Source organism: Schistocerca piceifrons, chromosome 2 (genome assembly GCF_021461385.2).
Source record: "Schistocerca piceifrons isolate TAMUIC-IGC-003096 chromosome 2, iqSchPice1.1, whole genome shotgun sequence".
Taxonomy (NCBI): Eukaryota; Metazoa; Arthropoda; class Insecta; order Orthoptera; family Acrididae; genus Schistocerca; species Schistocerca piceifrons.
In genome coordinates this window covers 3268432-3292022 of record NC_060139.1, presented here as the reverse complement: position 1 = coordinate 3292022, position 23591 = coordinate 3268432, and the positions used below count along the sequence as shown (strand labels likewise).

Sequence of the window (23591 nt, the reverse complement as noted above, 5' to 3'; positions counted from 1 at the left end):
GTTGAACGCAGTTGGTTTTTACCATCCTGTATTAAAACATTTCCTTTTATCAATAGTGCAATTTATAAACAATGTTTTGTGAGTAGAATAAAATTTACAATGGTAAACGTAACTGCTTTTTCGACGTTATTTTACCAGCTAACTAAAAATAGGAAAGCCTTGAAGCCCTTCCACTAAATTTAGTTAGTATTAAGATCCTTTTACAGCGAGTGCAGTGGAGCTGACGCTGAAATCATTAAGTATTTGGTTATATCATCGCTAGTCTCACTGAACTCTTCTGAACTCTACATGTCATGTGTGGTCTGGTGTCTCCTTACCAGCAACAGGACCCAGGTTCAAACTAGTCAATTCCCTAAAAAGACACGCTCAGAGCGTCGTTGCGCGAAAGTGGTAGGGAGACACGATATAGAACAAACAGACACCACGCAGAATGTTAGAGTGTGTGTGATTGTAGGATGATTTAGGTTAAGTAGTATGTAAGCTTAGGGACTGATGACCTTAGCAGTTAAGTCCCATAAGATTTGACACAAATTTGAACATTTGAACGTTTGAACATTTGAACATTTGCTTACACTTTTCCCTTTAGTCTGCCTCCACTGCTAAGTCACAAGTGGTTAGGTCCGGCGAACGCGCCAGACACAGTCCTTTGCTGACAGTCCTTTCTTCTGCGAATCTTTCGTGAATTCGTCAAGTGTGACATGCTGCCCTATCACGTTGAAAGGAAGTATTGGTACGTTCATGGGGAACACTACACCACACCACACCGTGAAGATGCTTTTTATTAATCGTACGGCGATTGTTTGCTGACTAGTATCTGTTGGTTCGTGAGTTAACACGACCCGTCAGATGGAATCAGGCTTCATCACTCATGAAACAAAGCAGCGCATTCAACATTACACTCTGTTTCTGACATAGCCACGTTCAGTAATTCTTGCGGTCTGCCTTGGCTTCCTGCTTCAGTTCTTGGACACAAGTCATTTTGTAAGGCTTCATCTATATGACGTGTAAAACATATTGACAGTACCAGCACGCAGCGTTAAATTGTTGAAAGTTCACGTGTCGACTTCTTTGGACTCTGCATCATTCTTGCTCGAATGTCCGTGATCACAGCAGGTGTATGGACAGACGGGGCGTTTGCAACTGGCCCTGTAGTACCGCCACTTTGTCACCAAATCCTGTATACTCCTCTTTGCTGGTATGGAAACGCAAGGAAACTGATTTGCAAAAATGTCATGCGTTTCCTTAAATGAGCCACGTGTGCCTTCACTATTGTGATTCTTTCTTCAAGGTTACACATCTCGCTGACATACTTACTTCGCACATCTTAACCAAGTTGTAACGACTTTCGTATTGACAATGGAAAATGTAGTCGCAAAAGCTTCGACACGATAGATGACATCTGGCGGTAGACAATAAGCAATCTAGTATTCGTTGCCGGTTTTTTGTGCGCCATTCTGTATTTGTCAGAGAGTGCGAAGTGTAGGAAATGTAAAACGCAAGTATAATTGTCTGCGAGCAAGTAACGAAGGCTAGACTAGAGCGCATACATTTAGAGAACGGAGGAGAGAGTGGTATGAATAGGAAACAACGTCCGCAGTAGTATACTACGTGTAAAACAAGGAATGTGTTTCACTCCGTTTCCGCTGTATGGAATAGCAATAGTAATTTTCTGTAGTTTTAGTAATTACCGACGTGAAAAACGTCTGTTCTCTCGTGCGTAAAACTTTGTGTGACAAAATAGTCGGATTTGAATCGTCATCAACTAAGACTAATAATGTGTAAACATTGGTTGAACCTACAACGGATAGATCATGTCTGTAATGTTTGTCGGACGTAGTTTGTTTTACCTGTGACTACCGGTGTAGATGCATGCGCGTGATTCTTATGGATTAGCTCTACGTAAAGTTATAAACTGGTGTAGCATGGAATGCGCTTAAGTGGGACATTGATTTGGGTGCCACTGTGAAGAGCTTTCGGAGCACTACAAGGACTCAAAATGTGACAGTAAAGATATTAGCCGGAATATAAGTGAATCACTATTAAATTCCAAGTTACAAAGATGTCGACTCGTATGGCTATACCCCATCCACCGAAACGAGACACACCCCGTAGGCAGGTCCAAGGGGGGTGAGCAATAAGGAGGGACAGCTCGCTCAGTGCGGCCGCCTCCGTGGCGAAGTACAATTCGTTAGTGTGCGATTTTAAAATCGGACTGTAAAGTTCATCACGTTTGAAAGATATTTTGACTATTACCGTAAGTATGTGTTCGTGATCACATTCATTATTCACTGTTTCTGTGCCCGCCAAATAGCTCTTCCTTTCCCTCGGGTTAGTATCACGTATGATCGAACTCGTTAAGTGAACCTCTACGGATACAGAGAGAGAAGCAGACGGTGTCGGCTGTGACCCGCCGGGCATCTCCGGCTCCCTCTCCATTGATGATCTGTTGCAGTTCTCCACGGACTTCTCTCTTCAGCGATGTCTCGATCGTCTTTACTCATGAGGCATCGACAATGGCTTTCGTTTTTCCACTTACAAAACCGTTTATATGAATTTTTGGCTGTGAAGGTGGTTTCTCCCATCATCTTTACACCTTGGGCCTGTTGCTCTTTCGTTCGTTGAAACTACGAAATTCCTGGAGCTAACGCTCGATAGGTAACTCTTGGTCCTCCCACGTGTCTTACCTGGCAGTCCGCTGCACGTGGTCCTTCAGTGTCCTACATGTCCTCAATGGTACTTCCTGGGCGAGCAGATCGAACCACCCTCCTCAGTTTGTACCCGTCCCTTGTCCGTTCGAAACTGGACTACGTTTGGCCGCTGGCGCCTTTTAGTCTGTATGCAGTAGCTGCCGAACTACCGCTGAACTAGAGCTTTCTCCTCAGCAGATATGCATGCTGTTTGTCTGCCATGCGTGATCATACATCGTACGCCTCCTCCTTTGATCGTCCCTCGTCTCTGTTACTTCCTGGACTTGGCGTTCGGCTCTTGCTAAGGCAGCTTAACTTCAAGCTACCTGCCACTTTCCTGGTGGGTGTAAACCCTTCACCACCTCGCCTTCGTGTGGCGGCCCTTATTAACCTTGGCCTTCATTCACTTCCTAAGGACACTACACCAGCCTCACTCTATCGCCTTCAGTTTCACGACCTTCGCACGGAATTTCGCGATAGTATCTTTGTGTACACTGATGGCTCTCGGCTTGCTCGGGGTGTCGGGTGTGCCTTCGCCGTTGGCGCCAACGTGCCGACGTTTTCCAGTAGCGGCTTCCGGAACACTGCTCAGTATTTGCAGCTGAGCTCTCCGTCCTGTATCAGGCAGCTCAGAACATTCGGTGACGCAGGCTTTTCAATTGCGTCGCCTGCTCAGGCTCTCTGTGCCCTTCAAAGTACCTGTGTGCTGCCCACCGTCCGTCCCTTAGTGCAACGGGTCCAGGAAAGCTGTAGCTAGATCACTCTTGAAGTACACACTGTGATGTTTATTATGCGGGTTCGTAGTCGCGTCGTGAAACGTCCCCTTTGAACAATTACACACGACTGTGCTTAAACTGACACACAATATTTTTAGCGCAACGCAATCTGACTTTCAATAATCCCTACAAAAGAATGACCCTGACTAACATTAAACTATACCTTTCACAAATCACTAAATCACTTACCTCACAATAATCTTCGTTTCTCCCACTACTGCAATACAGCAAGCGCCACTACTGCCAGCTAAATAAAAGATTCAAACTATGGAAGGCACTAACTACTGATAGGGATAGTTAGCAAATGAAAGATATTAATAGAGAACAAACAATGTATTTACCTTGATATCATCATATATAAATATAGCAGTTCATGACAAATTACAAAACTCCGCCATCTCTCTCCCCACATCCACCACTGCTGGCGGCTCACCTCCAACTGCGCAACGCTACGCGCTGTTCACATCCAGCTGCCGCTGCCCAACACTACAATGGCAGACAACAATGCAAACTAGCCACAGACTGCACACAGCACAGCCAGTGATTTTCATACAGAGGTGGCGTTACCAATAAAAAAACCTAAACAGCCTACTTACATAGAGAAAACATAAACAGCCTACTTACATAGCCCCCATGCTCCCCACAAAAAATTTTACAAATTTTTTTTTTGGGCAGTGGCCAATAATGATTTGAAAAATTTTTTTATAATTACAATAGCAAAGAAATCAAAGGCACACACTTATTGATACAATGTTGGTCAAAAGCTAAAATTTTCTCACAGTCCATAAAGACAGTCCTCATCATTCGTCACAGTAAAATTGCAGTGTTTTTCTCAAAGTCTGAGCAGTAAAGGAAAATGCACACAGAAGTAGTGGATTTCCATGCAATCTTGAAGAAGTAGTGTTGTCCTTCCAACGGAACGACAGTGCTGACTCTTGACATGCATACAGGTAATGGGCCACAACAGAGCAAACCCACAGCAGAGTCAGTCGAAATTTTGAAGAGTATTGGTAGGTAGGTCATCACAGAGCAGACCCACTGGAGTCCTGGTGGAGATTACGGTATTGGTGGGCCACCAGAGGTGCAGACCCACTGCAGTCCTTGTAGAAATAATGGTATTGATAGATCATCAAAGATGTAGACCCACTGTAGTCCTTGTAGAGATAATGGGTCATCAAAGATGCAGACCCACTGTAGTCCTTGTAGAGATAGCCAGCAGCCATCTGTTGTGACTGTGCAGGTGCACAATCACCATTGAAGAGTCTTGCGGACAATATAGCAAGTCCATAAACCACCACTTGTGCACTCACAAAGTTTTTGAAATTGTCCTTAGAACCAGCAATGCTGTTATCCAGTCCCTTGCTGAGTTATTAACACACGTGCAAACACTAACAGTCCCTACTTCTCACATATTGTCCAAATACTATGACCAACAGAAACGTGTGCAGTGAAATGTAACTAACAAGTTAATAATATCATGAACTGGTGACAATTACAATTTAATAACATAAGAATACAATTACAAAGGTACAAATACATCATTAAAGAACATAATAGTACAGATAACATTTGTAGTAATATGGGCTTTACAAAAGAATCGAAATAACATATACATCAGTGTTACAGGAATTATGACATGAGTACATACATAAAAGATCAGAGTAACTTTCGAAACATCAACTTCACACATGAGCATTAAACAGAACAGAATTAATAATATGTAACATCTTTACAAAGTAAATAACATATTATTAATGCCAATTATATTCGAGGATAACAGTATTCCTCATCATAGTGAATGTAGCTTAATATTAAAAGAACAAAAAAATTCTATGAAATTACACAGAGACAGGAAGAAAACAAATACACAAGGGTACACAAACACATAGTGGGATAACACCAATAGGAAAGGACAGGGTTCGTTTTCAGTGTAACCTGTGGTACTGCAGTCCAACCCAAAACTTCATATATCTTTCCTCTTATTTCATCCTTTGTTTCCACCAAAAAAAATTCTATCTAAGCATGCTTTCTGTATTTATATGTTCACACATTTCTTACCCCAACATTTATTTCCAAGAAAATCCTACCTAAACCCGTTTTCTGTACTTTTTTTTCGTATAACTTCTCTATGCATTTCTTCCAATTCATCGAAACTCATTCTCTTAGAGGCTACCCCCTCTTAAGCTAACTTAAATCTACTGAGCTCAGATGCTAAACTAAGGAACGAGGCAGTGCAGCAGCACAAAATAAGTAACACAAACAACAATGACCAAAAAAAATGGAAAATTGCAAAGCAAGCTACAGTAAATCTAAATTACCAAGCAATGCAACATTACAACTAATATGAGCCAATGTGCAGCAACAAGAAAAATAAATGAGTAGTAAAATTGGCTTAGCAGAGTAACACAAAGTCAAATTCAGTAACACTACGCCTGGCAAACAGCAGTAACTTATACCTAAACATGACATAGCTCAAGCAGAAAAAATATTACAGTAAAAACAACAATGCAGATAAGGGAAATGTATATTCACATCTTAATATCTATGTAATTAAAGTGGTGCACCACAACAATTGATTGTAAAAAGAAATATTACCATGTACTTGAAAAGAAAATTATGTGTTACTGTTACTAGTTCCTTCTTATTGTTCTTTCCTTTCCAAGTGCTCCTTTTTTAAAGAATGTGGATCATAAAATAATTATTTAATAGATCTGTTGACAGAAAGCGTTCACATTAGCAAATGCATTTCATTTTATAAAAGCAATGCTGCAACACAGCTGGAAACCAGGTATCAAATGAAATAAGCAACTATGAAAAGAAAAGCATAAAAATATCATTCAGTAGTCATGTGACATTTCATAAGTTAGTAGAAATTCTCTCAACTCTCATAGAAAGACGCTTGTCATAATCAGGTGTGCAGATGTAAGAATATTTCCCATCAGTTTATAAGCATTTCAGTAAGTAGCAGAAAGTAGGCGCTCCACAATATAATCATATGTTTCCAAGTAATGAGCGTGTCTTATTTGCGATGCTTTCCACAAAGGAATGTCAATAGCCAGGTTAATGGTCTCTCCTTTTTTTTTTTCTCCACCTGCGCCTCTGAAAGGCTAATGGCTTTTTTTTTTTTTCGGGCGGCGGTCGCCCAGGTGGGTGCCCGTGACGCATTACGTGCAGGTGGTCACTTAACTTTCTTACGGAAATATTTACGACAGCAGTTTCCGCTACAGTGACAGTCTCACATAAAAATATTTCACAGGTCAAGAATTAGCGTTGCAAATCTGTAGAAAGAAAATCCTATAAATATAAGTGTCCAAATAAAATATTCGTCAGCATTGTGAAACAGTCACGAATTTACGCACATTTCATAACTCTTAAAGTACGATTCTTGGTTTCCAACATCCTGTTTCACAAGTCAAGAGTCTCTACCCACTATTCGTTACTCCTTACCTTATTACACATATATGTATCCATCGACACTCGTCAATATTTCGTCATTATAAATATGAAGCATAATCAAATAACTCATATAGCCTCAGACTATTAATCATAAACATACCTCAGCAGCATAATACACATTGTCGTCGTAAAAATAACATCATAACACCTCAGTCAAATCTCAAAATCGTTTTAGCTTCCTCCAATAATTAAAAAAATTCTCTGCTCATGTCAAAAGTGTCATCTGCCTCAAACGTACTTTAAAACTCATGATCCCATACCAAATACATCATTCAAAGCTCTCATAGTATCACAATGGTTCCAAAAAAAATATGAACAGTTTACAAAGTACAGACAAAATTGATGAGAGATTAAATTGGAAGAAACACATTGATGATCTGCTGAAACGTTTGAGTTCAGCTACTTATGTAATAAGGGTCATTGCAAATTTTGGTGATAAACATCTTACTAAATTAGCTTACTACGCCTATTTTCACTCATTGCTTTCATATGGCATCATATTTTGGGGGAATTCATCACTGAGGAATAAAGTATTTATTGCACAAAAGCGTGTAATCAGAATAATAGCTGGAGTCCACCCAAGATCATCCTGCAGACATTTATTTAAGGATCTAGGGATATTCACAGTAGCTTCTCAGTATATATACTCTCTTATGAAATTTGTTATTAACAACCAAACCCAATTCAAAAGCAATAGCAGTGTGCATAACTACAATACTAGGAGAAAGGATGATCTTCACTATTCAAGATTAAATCTAACTTTGGCACAGAAAGGGGTGAATTATACTGGCACTCAAGTCTTTGGTCACTTACCAAATAGTATCAAAAGTCTGACAGATAACCAACAAGTATTTAAGAAGAAATTAAAAGAATTTCTGAATGACAACTCCTTCTACTCCGTAGAGGAATTTTTAGATATAAATTAAGAAAAAAAGAAAAAAAAATATTAAAAAAATAAAAAATAAATAAAAATAAAAAATAAAGAAAAACAAAAAACACAAAAAATAAAGCTGTTATATTAACTTAAGTAAGTTGTTAAATTAACCTAATTATGTCATGTATTAGAAAATTCGACTCGTTCCACATCATTACGAAATATCGTATTCATGATCCATGGAACTAGTATTAATCTAATCTAATCTAATCTAATCTTACAACATTAAAAACGACTTGTTTCGGATTTGCGCATTTTTCTTCACTACATAATACCTCTCATTCGTTTCTGAAGAAACTAATTGACGTGCACAACTGGTTTCTTTCGTGCCTTACAGTTTTCTATTACACCTTGAAGGTGAAGAGTCAATTTGTTCGATATTGCTCATAGTGTAATACTTAATTCCCAAGTAGTCCATACCGTAAAATTTGAAGAGTTTGCAGTGAAAAATGTGGTCTCTGGCTGCTGTGTGTTTGGTTCATTTCCAATGATTGATAAATATAACACCCACATCGAAATGGTTAATTTAAAGTTAGAAGGAAAGCCACATCTCACAACAGCATAGAGAAAATAGGAGTTACACTATTTTATTTGAACGCGTTGGCGCCGAACTCGCTGCCTGAGCGCACCACATGCTAGCAGGTTGAAACTGTCAGTCCTGAGTAGCTCGTGTAAGCAGACGCACATTTCTCGAAATGAGTGATTGCGATTTATTGTTGTATTTACTCCTGGACGAAAATGATGAAAAAAAAGACCTTTTACTCAAGCATTTGCATAACAGGCAAACTGAAATCCCATCTTCTTTATGACATATATCAATCCTCATGTATTAAACGAATATGTTTCGACATAATTTTTATAGTGAACTTACAGGTCTGGGCCTAACTCAGAAAGTTTGTATAAACTAAATTTTAATGCAGCCTACTGCCATCTTTTAAAGTAACACTTACGTGTTACTTTTAGATTGAAAACATGAATGAAAATTCCACCACTGATACAAACACACAAACTCGTGCAGTGTGTCCCATAACGGCTGTTTCTGTTGGAAGTGAAGTTGCTTTGTCAGGTCAGTCAGAGAGGAGAAGAATGAAGAAGTTGAATTAAGTTGCTGCAAGGAAAAAACGATATTTACAAAACCAAATAACTTCATTGTCCTCTGAACCTAAAAGCAGTGGCAGTTCTCAGCTTTCTCATGTGGCCTTTTAATTTTTAACTCAAACTTTATCACAACTTTTTTGACTGGATGTTCCCTTTTCTAAAAATCTTGAACCAGTTACGTTTCGTAAAAACGTCCAATTCGAGCCTCAGTAGTAAGCAGCCATCGGTTCACGTTTACTCGGTTTCAGTACGGCGCGGAGCGCAACGCTCTGTTTTTATACAAATCAAACGATCTGCATGCGCACCAAATCGGTAGAAAGTAAGTTTTTTCTTTTTCCTTGTGGCGGGGGGAAGGGGGTGAACCTTCACCACTTGCTTGGCCTTCGGCTTTAGAAATTCAGTAGAGATTGATGTCTTCACGGGAGGGGGCCGCGCGTAGTGTGTGTGCGAGAAGTTTACAAAAAGGGTGACTTGGCGACTGTAGCAAGGAGGAAATTTTGCCGTGATCGTGAACTGCGTAATACAAACTGTGCTCGAAGTGTTCCCCGTATCTGGAAATGGATAAAAATGTTTGAGGAGAGTCAAACCGAAATCCAGGCGACCAAGGCCATCAAGAACAAGCAAATCCTTAGAGAGTGTAAATCAGTCTGTTCATGACGATCCTAACCTCTCCATTCGTAAGCAGGCCACTGCTTTAAATGTGCTTAGATCATCACTGCACCGAATTGTGCAAAAATGCCTTAAACTGCACACTTACGAAAACCAGTTTGTGCAGGGAGTAAAGCCTCAAGCTGTCAGACATAGGCTGCAGCTCGTTAATGATGTGACTGACTGCTCGTCATTTAAGATCTTGTTTCCTGAAGAGGCACATTTTGACCTGAAGGGTCACATCAGTAAGCAATATTGCCGCTACTGGAGTGCAACGAATCCTTAAAAAAACCATGAAAAACCTCTTCATTCGCCAAAAGTTATTGCACTGGCAGCGATGTCGGCACGAGGAATGATTGGCCCGTACTTTCTCGAGGACGAGAGTAGTTACAGTAAATTTCAAACGTTGTGTGAAGATGTTGGTGCCTTAATTGTGAAACTTCCCTGGTGTAACTGAAGAACATGGGTTCAGCAAGACGGAGCCACAGGGCACATGATCATTGCATGTAAACTGAGAATCCGTGAAATTTCCACTGGAAAGTTGATATCCTGGAGGGTTGACATGAATTAGCCCCCAAGCTATCGAGATTTCAGAGCCATCGACTTTTTCGTATAGGGATACGTCAAGTCTAAAGTGTACATCAATAATATGGCTTCACCAGAGCAACTGAAAGAAAATATCCGTTGCAAAGTTTCAGCCATCCTATTGTCTACGTGCCGAACCGTCACGCAAAATTTTTTCATTGTTCAAAAGAGTGCCATATACTTTTTCGATTGCACTGAAATGCCATTATTTTTAAGAAGTAAATTCCTAAACTTTATATTTCAGTAATTAATCAAGATATTTTTAGATGTACATTAACCACTATTTTATTTTGACACATGAGATATAAACTTTCTTTTGAGACCCTCTGTAGTGCGAACACTAAGAGACATAAGTGTGGCTTGTTCCCTCTTGCTCCGTTTCTACCCCAAGGTTGTTTTTTTACTGGGTGAAATGTCCATTAATGTAGTGCAATAAAACATATCTTAGTCTTTTTTCCGATGATCCACATTTCATTCTATGTATTTATTAACTGTTAAACTGGGGCATTATCGTAACATAATGTGGTTCACTGCTGACTAAATACTAACTTCCAGAATCAAATTACTATCACTGTGTCGTCCAGTGACAAGGAATATTGCAACATCGCCGATTTAGCATGAAAATCATTCCAGTACAGTATTACACATGTACTGCATGGATATGGGGTCCCTGTCCAGACGAATATGGTAGCATACCGGTAATGCCTGAAGCTTTGGATGTTCATGCAGTTTACAGGGGGAAATTCTAAAGACACCGTGTTGTCACTCACGAACTTCAGTAAGTATAATAATGTCAGATTGTCAACGATCTCAAAATTTATCAATTCTGTAGGTAAATAAACTGTTCCTCCAAGTTATTTTATTTAGTGTGCACACTTGAACAACTCACCTACGTGAGTATGGGCGCAATGAATATGCTAGTGGCCACCATTTGATGAAAAACGCACCCCACTTGTTAGCAAACACCGACTAAAGTGTCACGTACAGAGATAATTGGGAATAGAAAAAAAGGATTTGCCTCATCTGTGTTAATGAATGAACAATAATTAATCGACCTGATATTAAACCCTCCTCCAGAAGACAAGAATTTTTCTGTTTTAAAATCCTGGTTCTGCTTTCCTAACAGAATTCTTTCACTAAACGACAGACTTCAATAATTTAAGGGAGAAAACTGAAAACTTCCCACACAGCTGTCTGGTAGGCAAATGGCCTCAGAGTGCACAGGCTGGCTAGAATGTTACGGATTCTGAATGTGTAATGAAATTTAAAATCCCTGCTCCATCAATACCCTTGGTTCCCAATCAGATAGTTTCTGGGGCCTGAGGAAGTTGCCAAGGAATGCAGTGGAACCTCGCTTAAGGAGAACCTGCCGTAATGCGCAATTCGCGTAACGAGCAAAACAAATTGTAAAACAAGTGACTCGCTTAACGAGCAATGGTTCGCATAAGAGTAAGATTTAGTGTGACGTCACCAGCCACTCGAGCGTTTGGGGGGGGGGGGGGGGGTTCAACAATATGAGCACCTTTCATTGTTGTAATGGCATGTGAACAATGTGTTTAGTACGTACTGCAGTTCGGGTTTATCTCTGTTTCTGCTACTATCTTAGTGCAGCTTGTGATCACACATTTTTCTAAATTTGTGTTCACACAGTGTTTCTTTATGTGAAAATTTTAATAGCCTCCATAGAAATGTCCCGAAGATAAACCTGTAAGATGACCAAAAGAGAGAGAAAATGACCTTAGAAATGAAACATGAAATAATTGAAAAACGCGAACTTGGCGTGAGCGTTGCTGATGTAGCACACACATACAATTGGGTTAAATAAACTCAAGAGCAAGGACAAGATTAAGGAGACAGATGTTTTAAAGAGAGTGACAGGAGTCTCTAAACAACGGTTTCGTATTCTGGACGGTGTCGAACGGTTGCTCCTTACATGGATAAATGAAAAGCAGTTGCAAGGCGACACTATTAACAAGAACTTCATTCGTGAGGAGGATTTTCGCCGATCTCGTTAAGAAGACGCCAGGATCATCAGCGGCTGAGGAAGTGCTTAAGGGAAGCTGTGGGTGGTTCGACAAGTTTAAGGGAAGAACCTGCAGTCACAGTGTTGAGAGATGCCGCAAAGCTGCCAGCTCCAATACAAAGGCAGCAGAGAACTTAAATCAGCAACTTCAAGATGGTTGTAGATTCTGAGAGTTATATGGCGCAACAAGTTTTAAATGTGACGTAACAGGTCTGTTCTGGAAAAAAGATGCTGAAGTGTACCTTTATAATAGAGGAGAATGCATTGCTCGGTCACAAGTCAATGAAAGACTGTCTCACGTTACTATTCTATACCAATCGAAGCAGCAATTACGAAATTAAACCGCTGCTTGTTTACCATTCAGAAACGCCGTGAACCTTCGAGAAGTGTAAAGTCCAGAAGAGCACGTTAAGTGTGATGTTGAGGTCCAACAACAAGGCTTGGTTGACGCATGATCTTCTTTGTGATTGGATGAATGAAGTGTTTGGTTTTTTGGTGAACAAATTTTTTTTTGCTAGAGGTGAATCTGCCACTCTGTATCTTGCTTATTATGGATAACACATATGCTCATTCTCCAGGCCTATGAGACCGACTTCTTGAAGAATCAATTCATCAAGATCCAATTTCTGCCTCCTAACACCGCTCTGTTACTGAAGCCTATGGACCAGCAGATTATTTCTGACTTTAAGAAGCTCTACACTAAAACACTCTTTGAACATTGCTTTGAGTTTCCTGAAGCAATCAGTCTGGCTCTTAGTTTTGGAAGTATCAGTTTGTAGGGGTAATTTAACTACATAAAGGAAAACACTTGTGTGGAATTTATACTGTGAGCGACCACCTTTATTGTACCACACAAACACACTTCATACATACGTTACCGCGGGAAAAAGAACACTTGTCGTGTCCTCCAAAGAACCCGCTCGTAAAGAGAATCTCTCAGTGTCTTGTCGACTATCGACTTGTCACTCCCACACAGCCCCCCCCCCCCCCCCTGAAGTGCGGAACACCCGGTATGGTGGGGTACTTAAACTTCACCTCTCGGCCTGCCCGAGTGTGGATAGTGCAGGTGTGGGTGCTGCTTGCTGATTGTGTTGCTGCATTAGGCCCCCTGGGGTGGGGCTCATGTGGGACACAGCTGTCTGGTTCTGCGGAAGGTGTGGGTTCGTTGCAAGTTGTGTCTGAAGTCGTCTGTGAGACTGTCGTCGGTGCTGTCATTGTCCAAGCGGGCTTAACTCGCTCAATGGAAACTTTGGTCGACTTTCCCTGGAGGAGGATATCCAATGTGTGTGTGTCCTGTCCTAGCACTTGGTATGGTCCAGTGTACGGTGGCTGCAACGAATGACGTACCAGGTCTGTGCGGAGCATGATGTGGGAACAAGTATCGAGGGACTTGTGTATGAACACTAGATGCGTGCCGTGCTGAGACGTCGGGGCTGCACGTAGTGTCTCTGCCTGCTTCCTCATTTGTTGCAAGCGGTGGGGTAGTTGTGTGTCATCTGGGGAGGAACTGGTGCAAGGAATTCTGCTGGAAGTCGGAGTGGTTCTCCGTATACCAACTCTGCCGAGGATCAATTGATGTCTGTTTTTAATGCGGTCCGTAACCCCAACAAAACCAATGGCAACGCTTGAGTCCATGAGTCCTCGTGGCACATCAGGGCAGCCTTTAAGGTCCGGTGCCACCTTTCCACCAAACCGTTGCTGGCCGGGTGGTAGCTAGTAGTACGGTTTCGTTGGAAGCCGCAGAGTTTTGACAGTTCTTGGAACAGTGTTGACTCGAACTGGCGTCCTTGGTCGGTGGTAACGAAAAAGGGGCACCCAAAACGAGCCATCCAAGTTTCCAAGAATGCGCGTGCAGTAGTCTCTGCAGAAATGTCCCTGATTGGTGTAGCCTCTGCCCACTGCGTGCAACGATCCACTGCCGTAAACAAGTACCTGTAACCTTCTGAAGGGGGGAGGGGTCCAACCAAGTCAATGTGTACATGCCCAAAACGTGCCGTTAGGTTTGGGAATTGTCTTACTGGAGCGTGAACATGGCGTCCCACTTTGCTACGTTGACACTGATAGCAGCTGCGGGCCCACTCCCGTGTATCTTTCTTGATTGAAGGCCACACAAAACGGTCCGACACTAATTTCACTGAGGCATCAGTTCCCGGGTGTGCCAGGTTGTGAATGCTGTCGAATACCTTTCGTCGGAACTGGGGCGTGATGTATGGGCGTGGTCTAACCGTGGAGGTGTCGCACCATACCTTACATGGGCTGCAGGGGACGTCTACAAGTTGTAAACGTAGGCCAGCGGACGGGTCCACCAACAAGGATTGCAGCTGCGTATCTGAAGCCTGAGCCCTTGCCAATTCGGAATAATCTAACATTGGACTTATCCCATTAATACGTGAGAAATAGTCTGCCACAATGTTTTCGGCACCATGGATGTGACGCACGTCTGTCGAAAACAGGCATATAAACTCTATATGGCGGGCCTGGCGGGGGGAACACGAATCGCTGACTTTGTAGAAAGCTGCCACGAGAGGTTTGTGGTCGGTGTATATGGTGAATTGCCTGCCCTCAACTAAGGGGCGGAAGTGCCTGACGCTTTCATACATTGCGAGGAGTTCCCTGTCATATGCACTCCAACGAGTTTGACTCATCTGTAGTTTTTGTGAGAAGAAACTTAGTGGCTGCGAATGACCCTTCACTCTCTGGTGCAGTGCTGCCCCGATTGGGACTTGGCTTGCGTCCACTACTATGGCTAGCTGAGCTCCTGGTGCAGGGTGTGCAAGCCCCACTGCGCTGTGAAGGCTGTTTTGCAGTGCCTTGAAAGCCGAGTCCATCTCAGGTGTCCATGGGAGTGGGCGCTTGCCAATTTTGTTGTATCCGGCCAAGGCATTGTTCAGTGGCGTCTGGATTACTGCTGTTCCGGGGAGGTGGCGACGATAGAAATTTATTATCCCTGGGAACCGTCGGAGATCGTGGTAGGTTTGAGGCCGTGGTAGGGTACGCAACAACTCGAGCTTCTCTGGCAGTGGGAAAATGCCCTGAGCTGACACTTTATAACCCAGGAAGGTTACCACGGGTTCCCCAAACACGCACTTGTCCTTGTTAAGTGTAATTCCATGAGCACTAAGCCTGCTTTGCACCTCGCTTACTTGTTTCTGATGGTCAGAAACATTATCCGAAAACACCAGAATATCGTCTAAATAGGCGAAACAATATGGTAGTCCTCTTAGTACGCTGTCTAGGAACCGTTGCCATGTCTGGGCCGCATTTTTCAGCCCAAATGGCATCACCAAAAATTCAAAGAGCCCGAATGGGGTTGTCACTGCAGTCTTTGGTATGTCCTGCTCTGCCATTGGGATCTGATTATAAGCCTTACGGCAATCCGAAACGCTGAATATGGATACCCCGGCCAGTGAATGGGTGAAATCCTGTATATGTGGCACAGGGTATCTGTCTGGAACAGTTCGGGCGTTCAAAGCTCGGTAATCACCGCACGGGTGCCGTGACCCATTCTTTTTACGGGCGAGATGCAGAGGAGAGGACCACGGACTGTTGGATGGCTGTATGGTTCCTTCCTGTAGCATCTCGTTGAAAATGGCCTCGGTTTCCCGCAAGCGATCAGGTGCAAGCCTGCGAACACGTGGGCCTGGAGTTATACGGATGTGGTGCACCGTCTCATGCTTCGCCCTGCTCTTTCTTGTTCCCTGTTGTGGTTTGGGTGTCGCCTTTGTGGTTGAAACAGCAGGAGCCTGTTGTTGTGTCGTTAACTGTTTTGATGTCGTTTGAGCCGTGTGCCGGTCAGCTTCCTTCGTTGCTATGGATGACGCCGTCGATGTCGCGGAAGAGGTTCTGTGCAGACGACATGTCGATACGAGACGTCGCGGAAAATATCTCAAGAAACTTGCCTACTGTCACACTGCTTAGTTACGGGGTCATAACTTATGTAGGGGTAATTCCACTACATAAAGGAAAACACTTGTGTGGAATTTATACTGTGAACGACCACCTTTATTGTACCGCACAAACACACTTCATACATACGTTAACGAGGGAAAAAGAACACTTGTCGTGTCCTCCAAAGAACCCCGCTCGTAAAGAGAATCTCTCAGTGTCTTGTCGACTATCGACTTGTCACTCCCACAAGTTCAACATCATTACCTACGTCAAGATGATCAAACACGCATGGGAAACGGTTACCAAGAAAACTATCACTTCTCCTTGGAAGACGCTTTGGCCAAAATGCATTGTAGAATGTTACTTTGAGGCATTTGAGTTACTACTTCCGGAGTCTGTAGTCAGTGAGTTGTGGCTTTGGCCAAGAGAATGGGACTAGAAGTGGATAACAATGATGTCAATGAACTTGTGGAAGATCACAGCCAAGAAATGACCACTAAAGAGCTGAAGAGTTCTTCAGATGAGGAGGTGGAGACGGTAAAGCAAGGCAAAGCAGCAATCTTCTGACACAATAAAAGAAATGCCGAAAGCATGGGAATCGGTTGAACTGTACATTGAAAATCATCACCCCCAGTAAAGCAGTGGCTACATGTGCTACAAATTTGACAATAATGTGTGTCATATTTTTGCCAAGTGTTGGAGTGTCAGTGGAAACAAATGACTATAGACAGCTTTCTAACAAAAAAGACTTAGTTATGTATCATGAATAATAAAGTGTGTAATACTGTATGCATAATTTTCTTTGACTATATAGCGTGAATAAGGTAAAAAATTTAGTACTTTTTCTGCATGGAAAGCATTAATGTATTTTACATTAATTTATATGAGATAAATTGTTTTGCTTAACGAGTGTTTTGCACTATACGAGTAAGATTATGGAACGACTTATGCTTGCTGTGTGACGTTCCACTGTACTGCATATTTGAGATGTAACACAGAAATCTTTATATTCATGACCAGGTTTATCTAGGTAGTTCGAGGTAGCTGTTTTCATCAAATGCATTAATAAAATCTAGCAGATACAATTTATTAAATTCTACCCACTGTGATAAATGGAGTACAGGTCATTTATAAAATACAGACACACAACATGTCAATTACACCATGGACTGATTCCAAATTAAACTAGAGTCCCTAGTAACTGGCAGTTTCATTAGTTTCTCATGTTCGAAAAAGTGAAGGGTTTCTTTTTTTTTGGATAGAATTATAACTAGCATTGGTATAGCACATGTTCCAATTTATGGCTGATTACACTTAGTTGTTAACACATGTTGTGCATTCGAGGTATTTCTGAATTACAATATTGAAATTATAGTCCTTCCTTTTTTTAGGAAACTTGATGATGAATGTAAGAAATTATTAATTTTTCCTTCTTTCACAGGTGGTTAAAAGACCTCTTTAAGAAAGGAACTGAGAAGGATCTTGAAATTGATGACCTCTGTGATGCCTTAAAGAGAGATAATTCACAAGATCTAGGGAACAGACTTGAAGCGTAAGTTAAGCCCTCAGAAAGTTTTTATATTTGTGATTTATTGGTACTCTTGGAATGGTTTGTATATGAAGTTGCCAAAAGTTTCTGATTCATAATATGGTAGTTTTTGTGTGACTTGTTTAAAATACTATGCCTTATACACAAATACATGATGCACGAATTCCAGGAAGAAAAGGTAGAGTTTCACAACAATACATACAAACAACAACTCATGTAGACAATATTATTTACTAGTGCACTTAAGTGGAATGCTGTTTTGGATACAAGTTGTATGTGTAATTATTTCCAACTTCATACTCCCACATACATGAAGACCAGGATGAATCTTTTACTGTGCAATTGAGTATGTGCTGTGTTGAAACTTCCTGATGAATTAAAACTGTGTACCAGAGGATGACTTGAACATAGAACAATGCCAAAGTTTCTGAGCGAGTCCTGGTCCAGCAGACAGCTGTAATCCTTTGGGAAGTTTCATACATGAAGAAAAACAATAACTGAATGGGACTATCTTTGTTGCAGTATTGATTTTATCTTAAATTAAGATCTATATTTACATCAATTTAAAGATAAAATAATGCATGTTCTCATATGGTGCCTCACAAGAGCACTATAAGAAGGTAGTTACGGTAATACAGAGATGTTAACTCTTTCACTCTGCAGATTCCGGTCCTAGCTGCCAGAGATGACGCTCATGTGTGCATGAGGTTTGCTTGTGTGTTTCCTTTCCTGATGAAGGCTTTGGCTGAGAGCTAAATGTGTAACTGTCTTTACATTGTGCCTGCCTGCAACTCATTGTGTCATCTTTATGTTGAGTAACAGTCTGTGTTTTCCTTACATTGTTGATATTCCAAACTGGAATTTCCATTGTTTGATTTCACTCTAAAGATGCATTTTTAGATCTATTCTACTTTGTTTGAATGCATAGATTTCATGTGAAGTATGTAACTTGAGTGTTTAGTGCCAAATAGCAATGTCAGGTTTTTCATTATAGTCAGCTCATGATATATGTAATTCATACCTGTAATAGAATAGGGATAAGAATGTGTACTTCAAATGAAATTTTCATGGACATAAGTGGTAAGGCTATCTGGTTATAAGATCACCTCATGATAATGGAGAAATGAGTCATTTTAAATACAAGTAGCATTAAAGTACAAATTCCAGTTCATTCTGAAGATTTGAACTGTAACAGATTGCCTCCTGGATTATGCACTATAAAGTAACCAGAGCTACATCTGTAGTATAAAATACACAGCCTGACAAAAAAGAACACGCACGCAGAAGGGGAGGAGAAAACAAAAAACTTTACAGGTTGAGAGGGTATGATATGTTATTCCACTCATGATAAAATAGTCAAAATTTACAAACGACTTGGCAGCATGAGCCCCTTAACATTATGGTGATATATCCTCACTGGCTGGTGGATGCAAGTACTGTTTCAGTTGGAACAGTGTCGTGAAGCTGTCGGAGCTCCTCCAAAGGCGGACTAGCCCACGGCTGTGGTAACTGGTTGACGATATCCTGAATACTGGTGCTAAAGTGGAGTTGACATTCGAGGTGCTCCCACAGTGTCTGTCGAGGACAGATCTGGGGGTTCTTGCTGGCCACGTGAATACCTCAGTATTATTCACACAGTTCATAGAGATGTGACCATGTCTCAGTGAGCATTGTTACATTGAAAATGGCTCCATGATAGTGTAGTATGAGAGGTAAGACATGAAAATGAGGCCTGTCAGCGACATTTGCGATGTCAGAGTTCCCTCGGTAATCACCAGCAGAGACGCGAAGTCGTACCCAAAGGCTCCCCACACCATGCTGTCAGGAGTAACACTGATGTAACATTGGAAGAATAAGTCCCCTCCCCGGGTCACTGCCTTACCTGCCAATTGTGGTCATCCAGTGTAGTGCAGAATTTTGGTTTGTCACTGAACACAATGTGAAGCCAGTCATCAGCAGTCCACGCGTCAGTCGTGCTACCGTGCCAAATGCAGCAGTTTGTGTTGTGTTAATGGCAGCCTACACTTTGGACGGTAATTCCCAAGTCTGCTGCTGCTAATCTCGACCAATGATGCAGGGTGACACAGAATGTCGACGTGAGTACATTACTTGTCATGTGCCAGTCGCAGATGTGAAGTAAAGTGGGGTACAATGTGCTTGGTGCAGTCGTCTTTAGTGATCGTCAGACATGGTTGGCCAGATCCTTGACGAGTATGCCGGTCCTCACATTTGCGTGCAGCTGGACATTGTACCACTTTCACATTCGAAAGCCCCGCAAATAAGGATATTGTGTAATTGGACCAGATGGCCAGTGACCTACAATGAAGTCCCTTTCAAAGTCTTGTCAGATGCTGATAATGCTGTGTCACAGGAGTATGTGGCATCTGCACGTCTTTCGGTGGTCACCCACTGTTCACACCTCTTACATACCCTATCAGGCCTGGTAAACCACAGTAATAAGGAACTAACTAATGTGCTCTGTGGTGGTCGTAATACCTGTCACAGAGAACTGCAGCTCTTAATTGTTTACATACCGTGTGTGGGTGTGTTTGCTTCTGTTGTGACATTAAAGGAAGTTTTCTGTTTCAGGAACTGGAAGTATGAATTAGAGAGAGTTCAGGCAAAACATGGCGCAAAACCAAGTCTGACTAGAGCTATTTTCAAAACTTTCATTGGCCAGTATGTAATACATGGCTTGATGTTAGGTTTTTATCATTTAATATTAAGGTATGTGTGCTACATAATTTGTGTAGTTTGTAACATTGCAGGCAGCATCAACATTTAAATATGTACCTTACACCAAATATGCCTAGGAAATACTGAAAATTGTGTGAGGATTTATCCTTATGTTCATAGATGATTTGGACGACTTTCCCAATGCTTTAGATTATTTTCACATATGATGAGTGGTTCTGTCTCATGACATTGAAGACTTGCTCCCAGTGAACTTGATGGGGAAAGTGTACTGGTCTGATTACTGCAGTCATTTCCCTCTGGTAAACTGTACATATGAATGACTTTCATTACATATAATAATGTAAAAGGAGAAATTATATGCTCCTTGGTGGATGTATTTGTGAAATGTAATATTTAACATACAAGGTATGCATTTCTATCTGAAACTATTCTGTACAGACATGTATGGGTGGTTATCTGTCCAATCTAAATTTGCACCAGAGAGTATCTCATCATCATCTTCATTACATGCACAACACACATGAAAATTGCATAATATTGAACCCAAAACATGTGAAATGTATTGTTACTGGGTACTCAAAAAGAACTAAAAAGTGAAGTGACATTTCTCAAGTAATTGCTTATCGCACATTCAAAGAGTGATGAGCAGAATTTTTGTCTTACCAAAGCAGGTGTACATATCAAAACAGCCAACAGATGCTTTGTAGCTTTGCAGGGATAGACAGCTTGGAGCACTTTGGGATAATTTACATATAACATAGAACAGGCATGTTCAGTGACATAAGAAGTAATAGCTCACTAAGCTAATCTGTTTGTACAAGAGACTAGTTTTGGAAATGGTCGTACTATCACCAATCATTACTTATCGCAGGGGTGATACGAGCAGCCTATGAACATACTGTGCTTAATCCATTACTCAGTTGACCACTGTAACACTGAGATGTCCCTTTGCCCAAGCAACCACTGAAGACACTGCACAATCCATCACTCAAGCTACCACTACGATCGCACAGCGTGGGGCATTGATGAGGCTCAGGTGACCACTGAAGTGGGAACTGCATGCCACATTCGCAGACTGTAGCATTAAGGTTCTGTGTTTCTGCTTTTATGTCAGATGGCCAGTGCGCGCACTAGCAGCAACATGCAGAGGTACGTGCTGTAAGCTAGCAGGTTGGCTAAGGCTGTTACCAGCTCTGCATTGCAGTCCGCACTGTAGGTTCGCCATTGGCTGACACATGGCAATGCTGTGGTTAGCTATCCTTGCTAATCGTGGCTGGTAGTCACACACAGCTGCACCTCTCCCCCTCCCCCTCCCCCCCCTTCCCCCTCCCCCTCCCCCTCCCTTTCCTCACAGGTAGTGGCAAGCGCACTCACTGCACAGAATGTGACAGACAGTTTTGAATCGGTGGTGGCGGTGGTGGTGCCAATCTCACCACCACCATCTGAAGGTGCTGGAGGAGGAGGAGGAGGAGGAGGAGGGGGGGCTTGAGTAGTGGTAGGGATAGGTTGGAAGGTGTAGGGCCAACCTCCAGTGTATGGTGACCTGCCCAACAATCTTATGAGAACCGGAGTTCGTAGTTTGGAGACCAGGTGTGGTGCCTTCACTGCAGAAAATTACATGTGAGGCAGCATCCAAATCTGTGTGAACAAATGAAGATGGGATGTCATGCTGAGAGCCGAGCCAGGTTGATGGATGCTTGCAATGTGTGAGTGCAGTCCATCCAGGAAGGCTGGTATGTCAGAGGGAGAAATGTTAGCAGATGGCTTGACTAATTACTCAGGTATCCGTAGGACCTCACCTTAGACCTGCCCAGTCACTGAAGTACAGAGGTATATCTCGAAACTTGTGCAGAGGCTGGGAAGGAAGACGGGGTGTTCAGTAGTCATGGTAAAGTATGGCAATCCTCAGTGTGTGATGCCATTGCTAGACCAATACCATTGCTGGCTGGGTGGTATGTGGTGGTGTGGTGACAATGAGTACCACAGTCTGCTGGGATTAAAATTACCTTCTGCAATCTGTTGTGATGTTGAGGAGGAACCAAAATGAGTCACTCATGAATGCTTGTGCCACAGTTTCAGCTGAGGTGTCTGGAATTTGTGCTTCCTCCGGCCAGCATGTGCAACAGTTGATGGTGGTTACAAGATACTGCTGGACATTAGAGATGGGTGGGGACTGACAGTAAATATGGCCTGGGTAAACCTTCCTTTAGCCTCAGGCAAATGACAAATGGAAGCGTGGACCTTACTACACTGACAAGCAACACAACTGTAGGTCCAGCTGCGAGAGTTTGTGCAGATGCCAGGCCACACACAAACTGATGGGGAACAAGCCTGGCATTAACAGCTTTAACACTATGGTGGCACAGGGTATGGATACTGTCAAAGGGCTGCCAGCAGAAAGTAGTTGATAGGAAAGATTGTGGCTTGCCAGTGGTGTCACAGAACAGTTTCATATCTGTGCTAAGAATCCAGTGTCTGGATTGTGGCAGTAAGTCTAGCTCCATATTGACCTGCTGGCTGCAGTGAGAGAGACAAAATTGATGCGACCAGTGATCATGACGGACAGTCAGCAACAGTATTGTCAAGTCTCGAAATACGCCGAACTTGCTGAACAGAGACTTACGGTCCAGCTGGTGGAACTGGTTCGCTGAGGAGTATCTGATTGTCTGCTGCAAGGTGTATGTGATGGGTTTGTGGTTTGAAAACATCATAAAGTTCACAGTCTCCCTGTGTTTGGTGAAAGTAGCAGATTGCCTCATACAGGGCAAACAGCTCCCTGTCATACACACTCGACTGACTTTGTGCAGGTGTAAGCTGCTCCAAAAATAAGGCCAATGGTTGCCAGGAACTGCTGAAGTCCTGCTGCACCAGTGACTTGCTGGCTGGTGTCAGCCACCAGTGCCAGTCGGGTATCATGTGCAGGGAGCCAGAAGTGCAGCATCAGCAAGGCTGTTCTTTGCAGCAGTAGAGGTGGTGCCCATTTGGTGCATCCAAGGAGTGTGATTGTTTTCCTTAGTGTTCCAGCCAGCAAGAGTGTCTGTCAACAGCTCTTGAATGGAGGCTGCATTAAGGAGATGGCGGTGGTAGAATTTCAGCATCTGTGGAACCAGCAGAGTTATTTAAGAGTTAAAGGGAGCTGAATTCCTGAATAGCCTGAACTTTTTCAGATAGGGTAGCAAATCTGGTGACCCAGGAATGACACATGGGAGACTCTCAAGATGCATTTGGAGGGATTAATAACACTGCTGAC

The 23591-nt window shown here is 42.3% G+C and overlaps 1 protein-coding gene across 1 annotated transcript in view; it reads right to left on the bottom strand.

Annotated features, from left to right (window-relative positions):
• Positions 1–23257, bottom strand: part of LOC124777942 (mediator of RNA polymerase II transcription subunit 15-like) — a 55109-nt gene extending 31852 nt beyond the window's left edge. Inside the window, exon 1 of the mRNA XM_047253493.1 lies at positions 22965–23257. Within this exon, the coding sequence (XP_047109449.1) occupies positions 22965–23257 (293 nt within the window). The remainder of the gene's footprint in view (positions 1–22964) is intronic.
• Between the last annotated feature and the right edge of the window lie 334 nt (positions 23258–23591).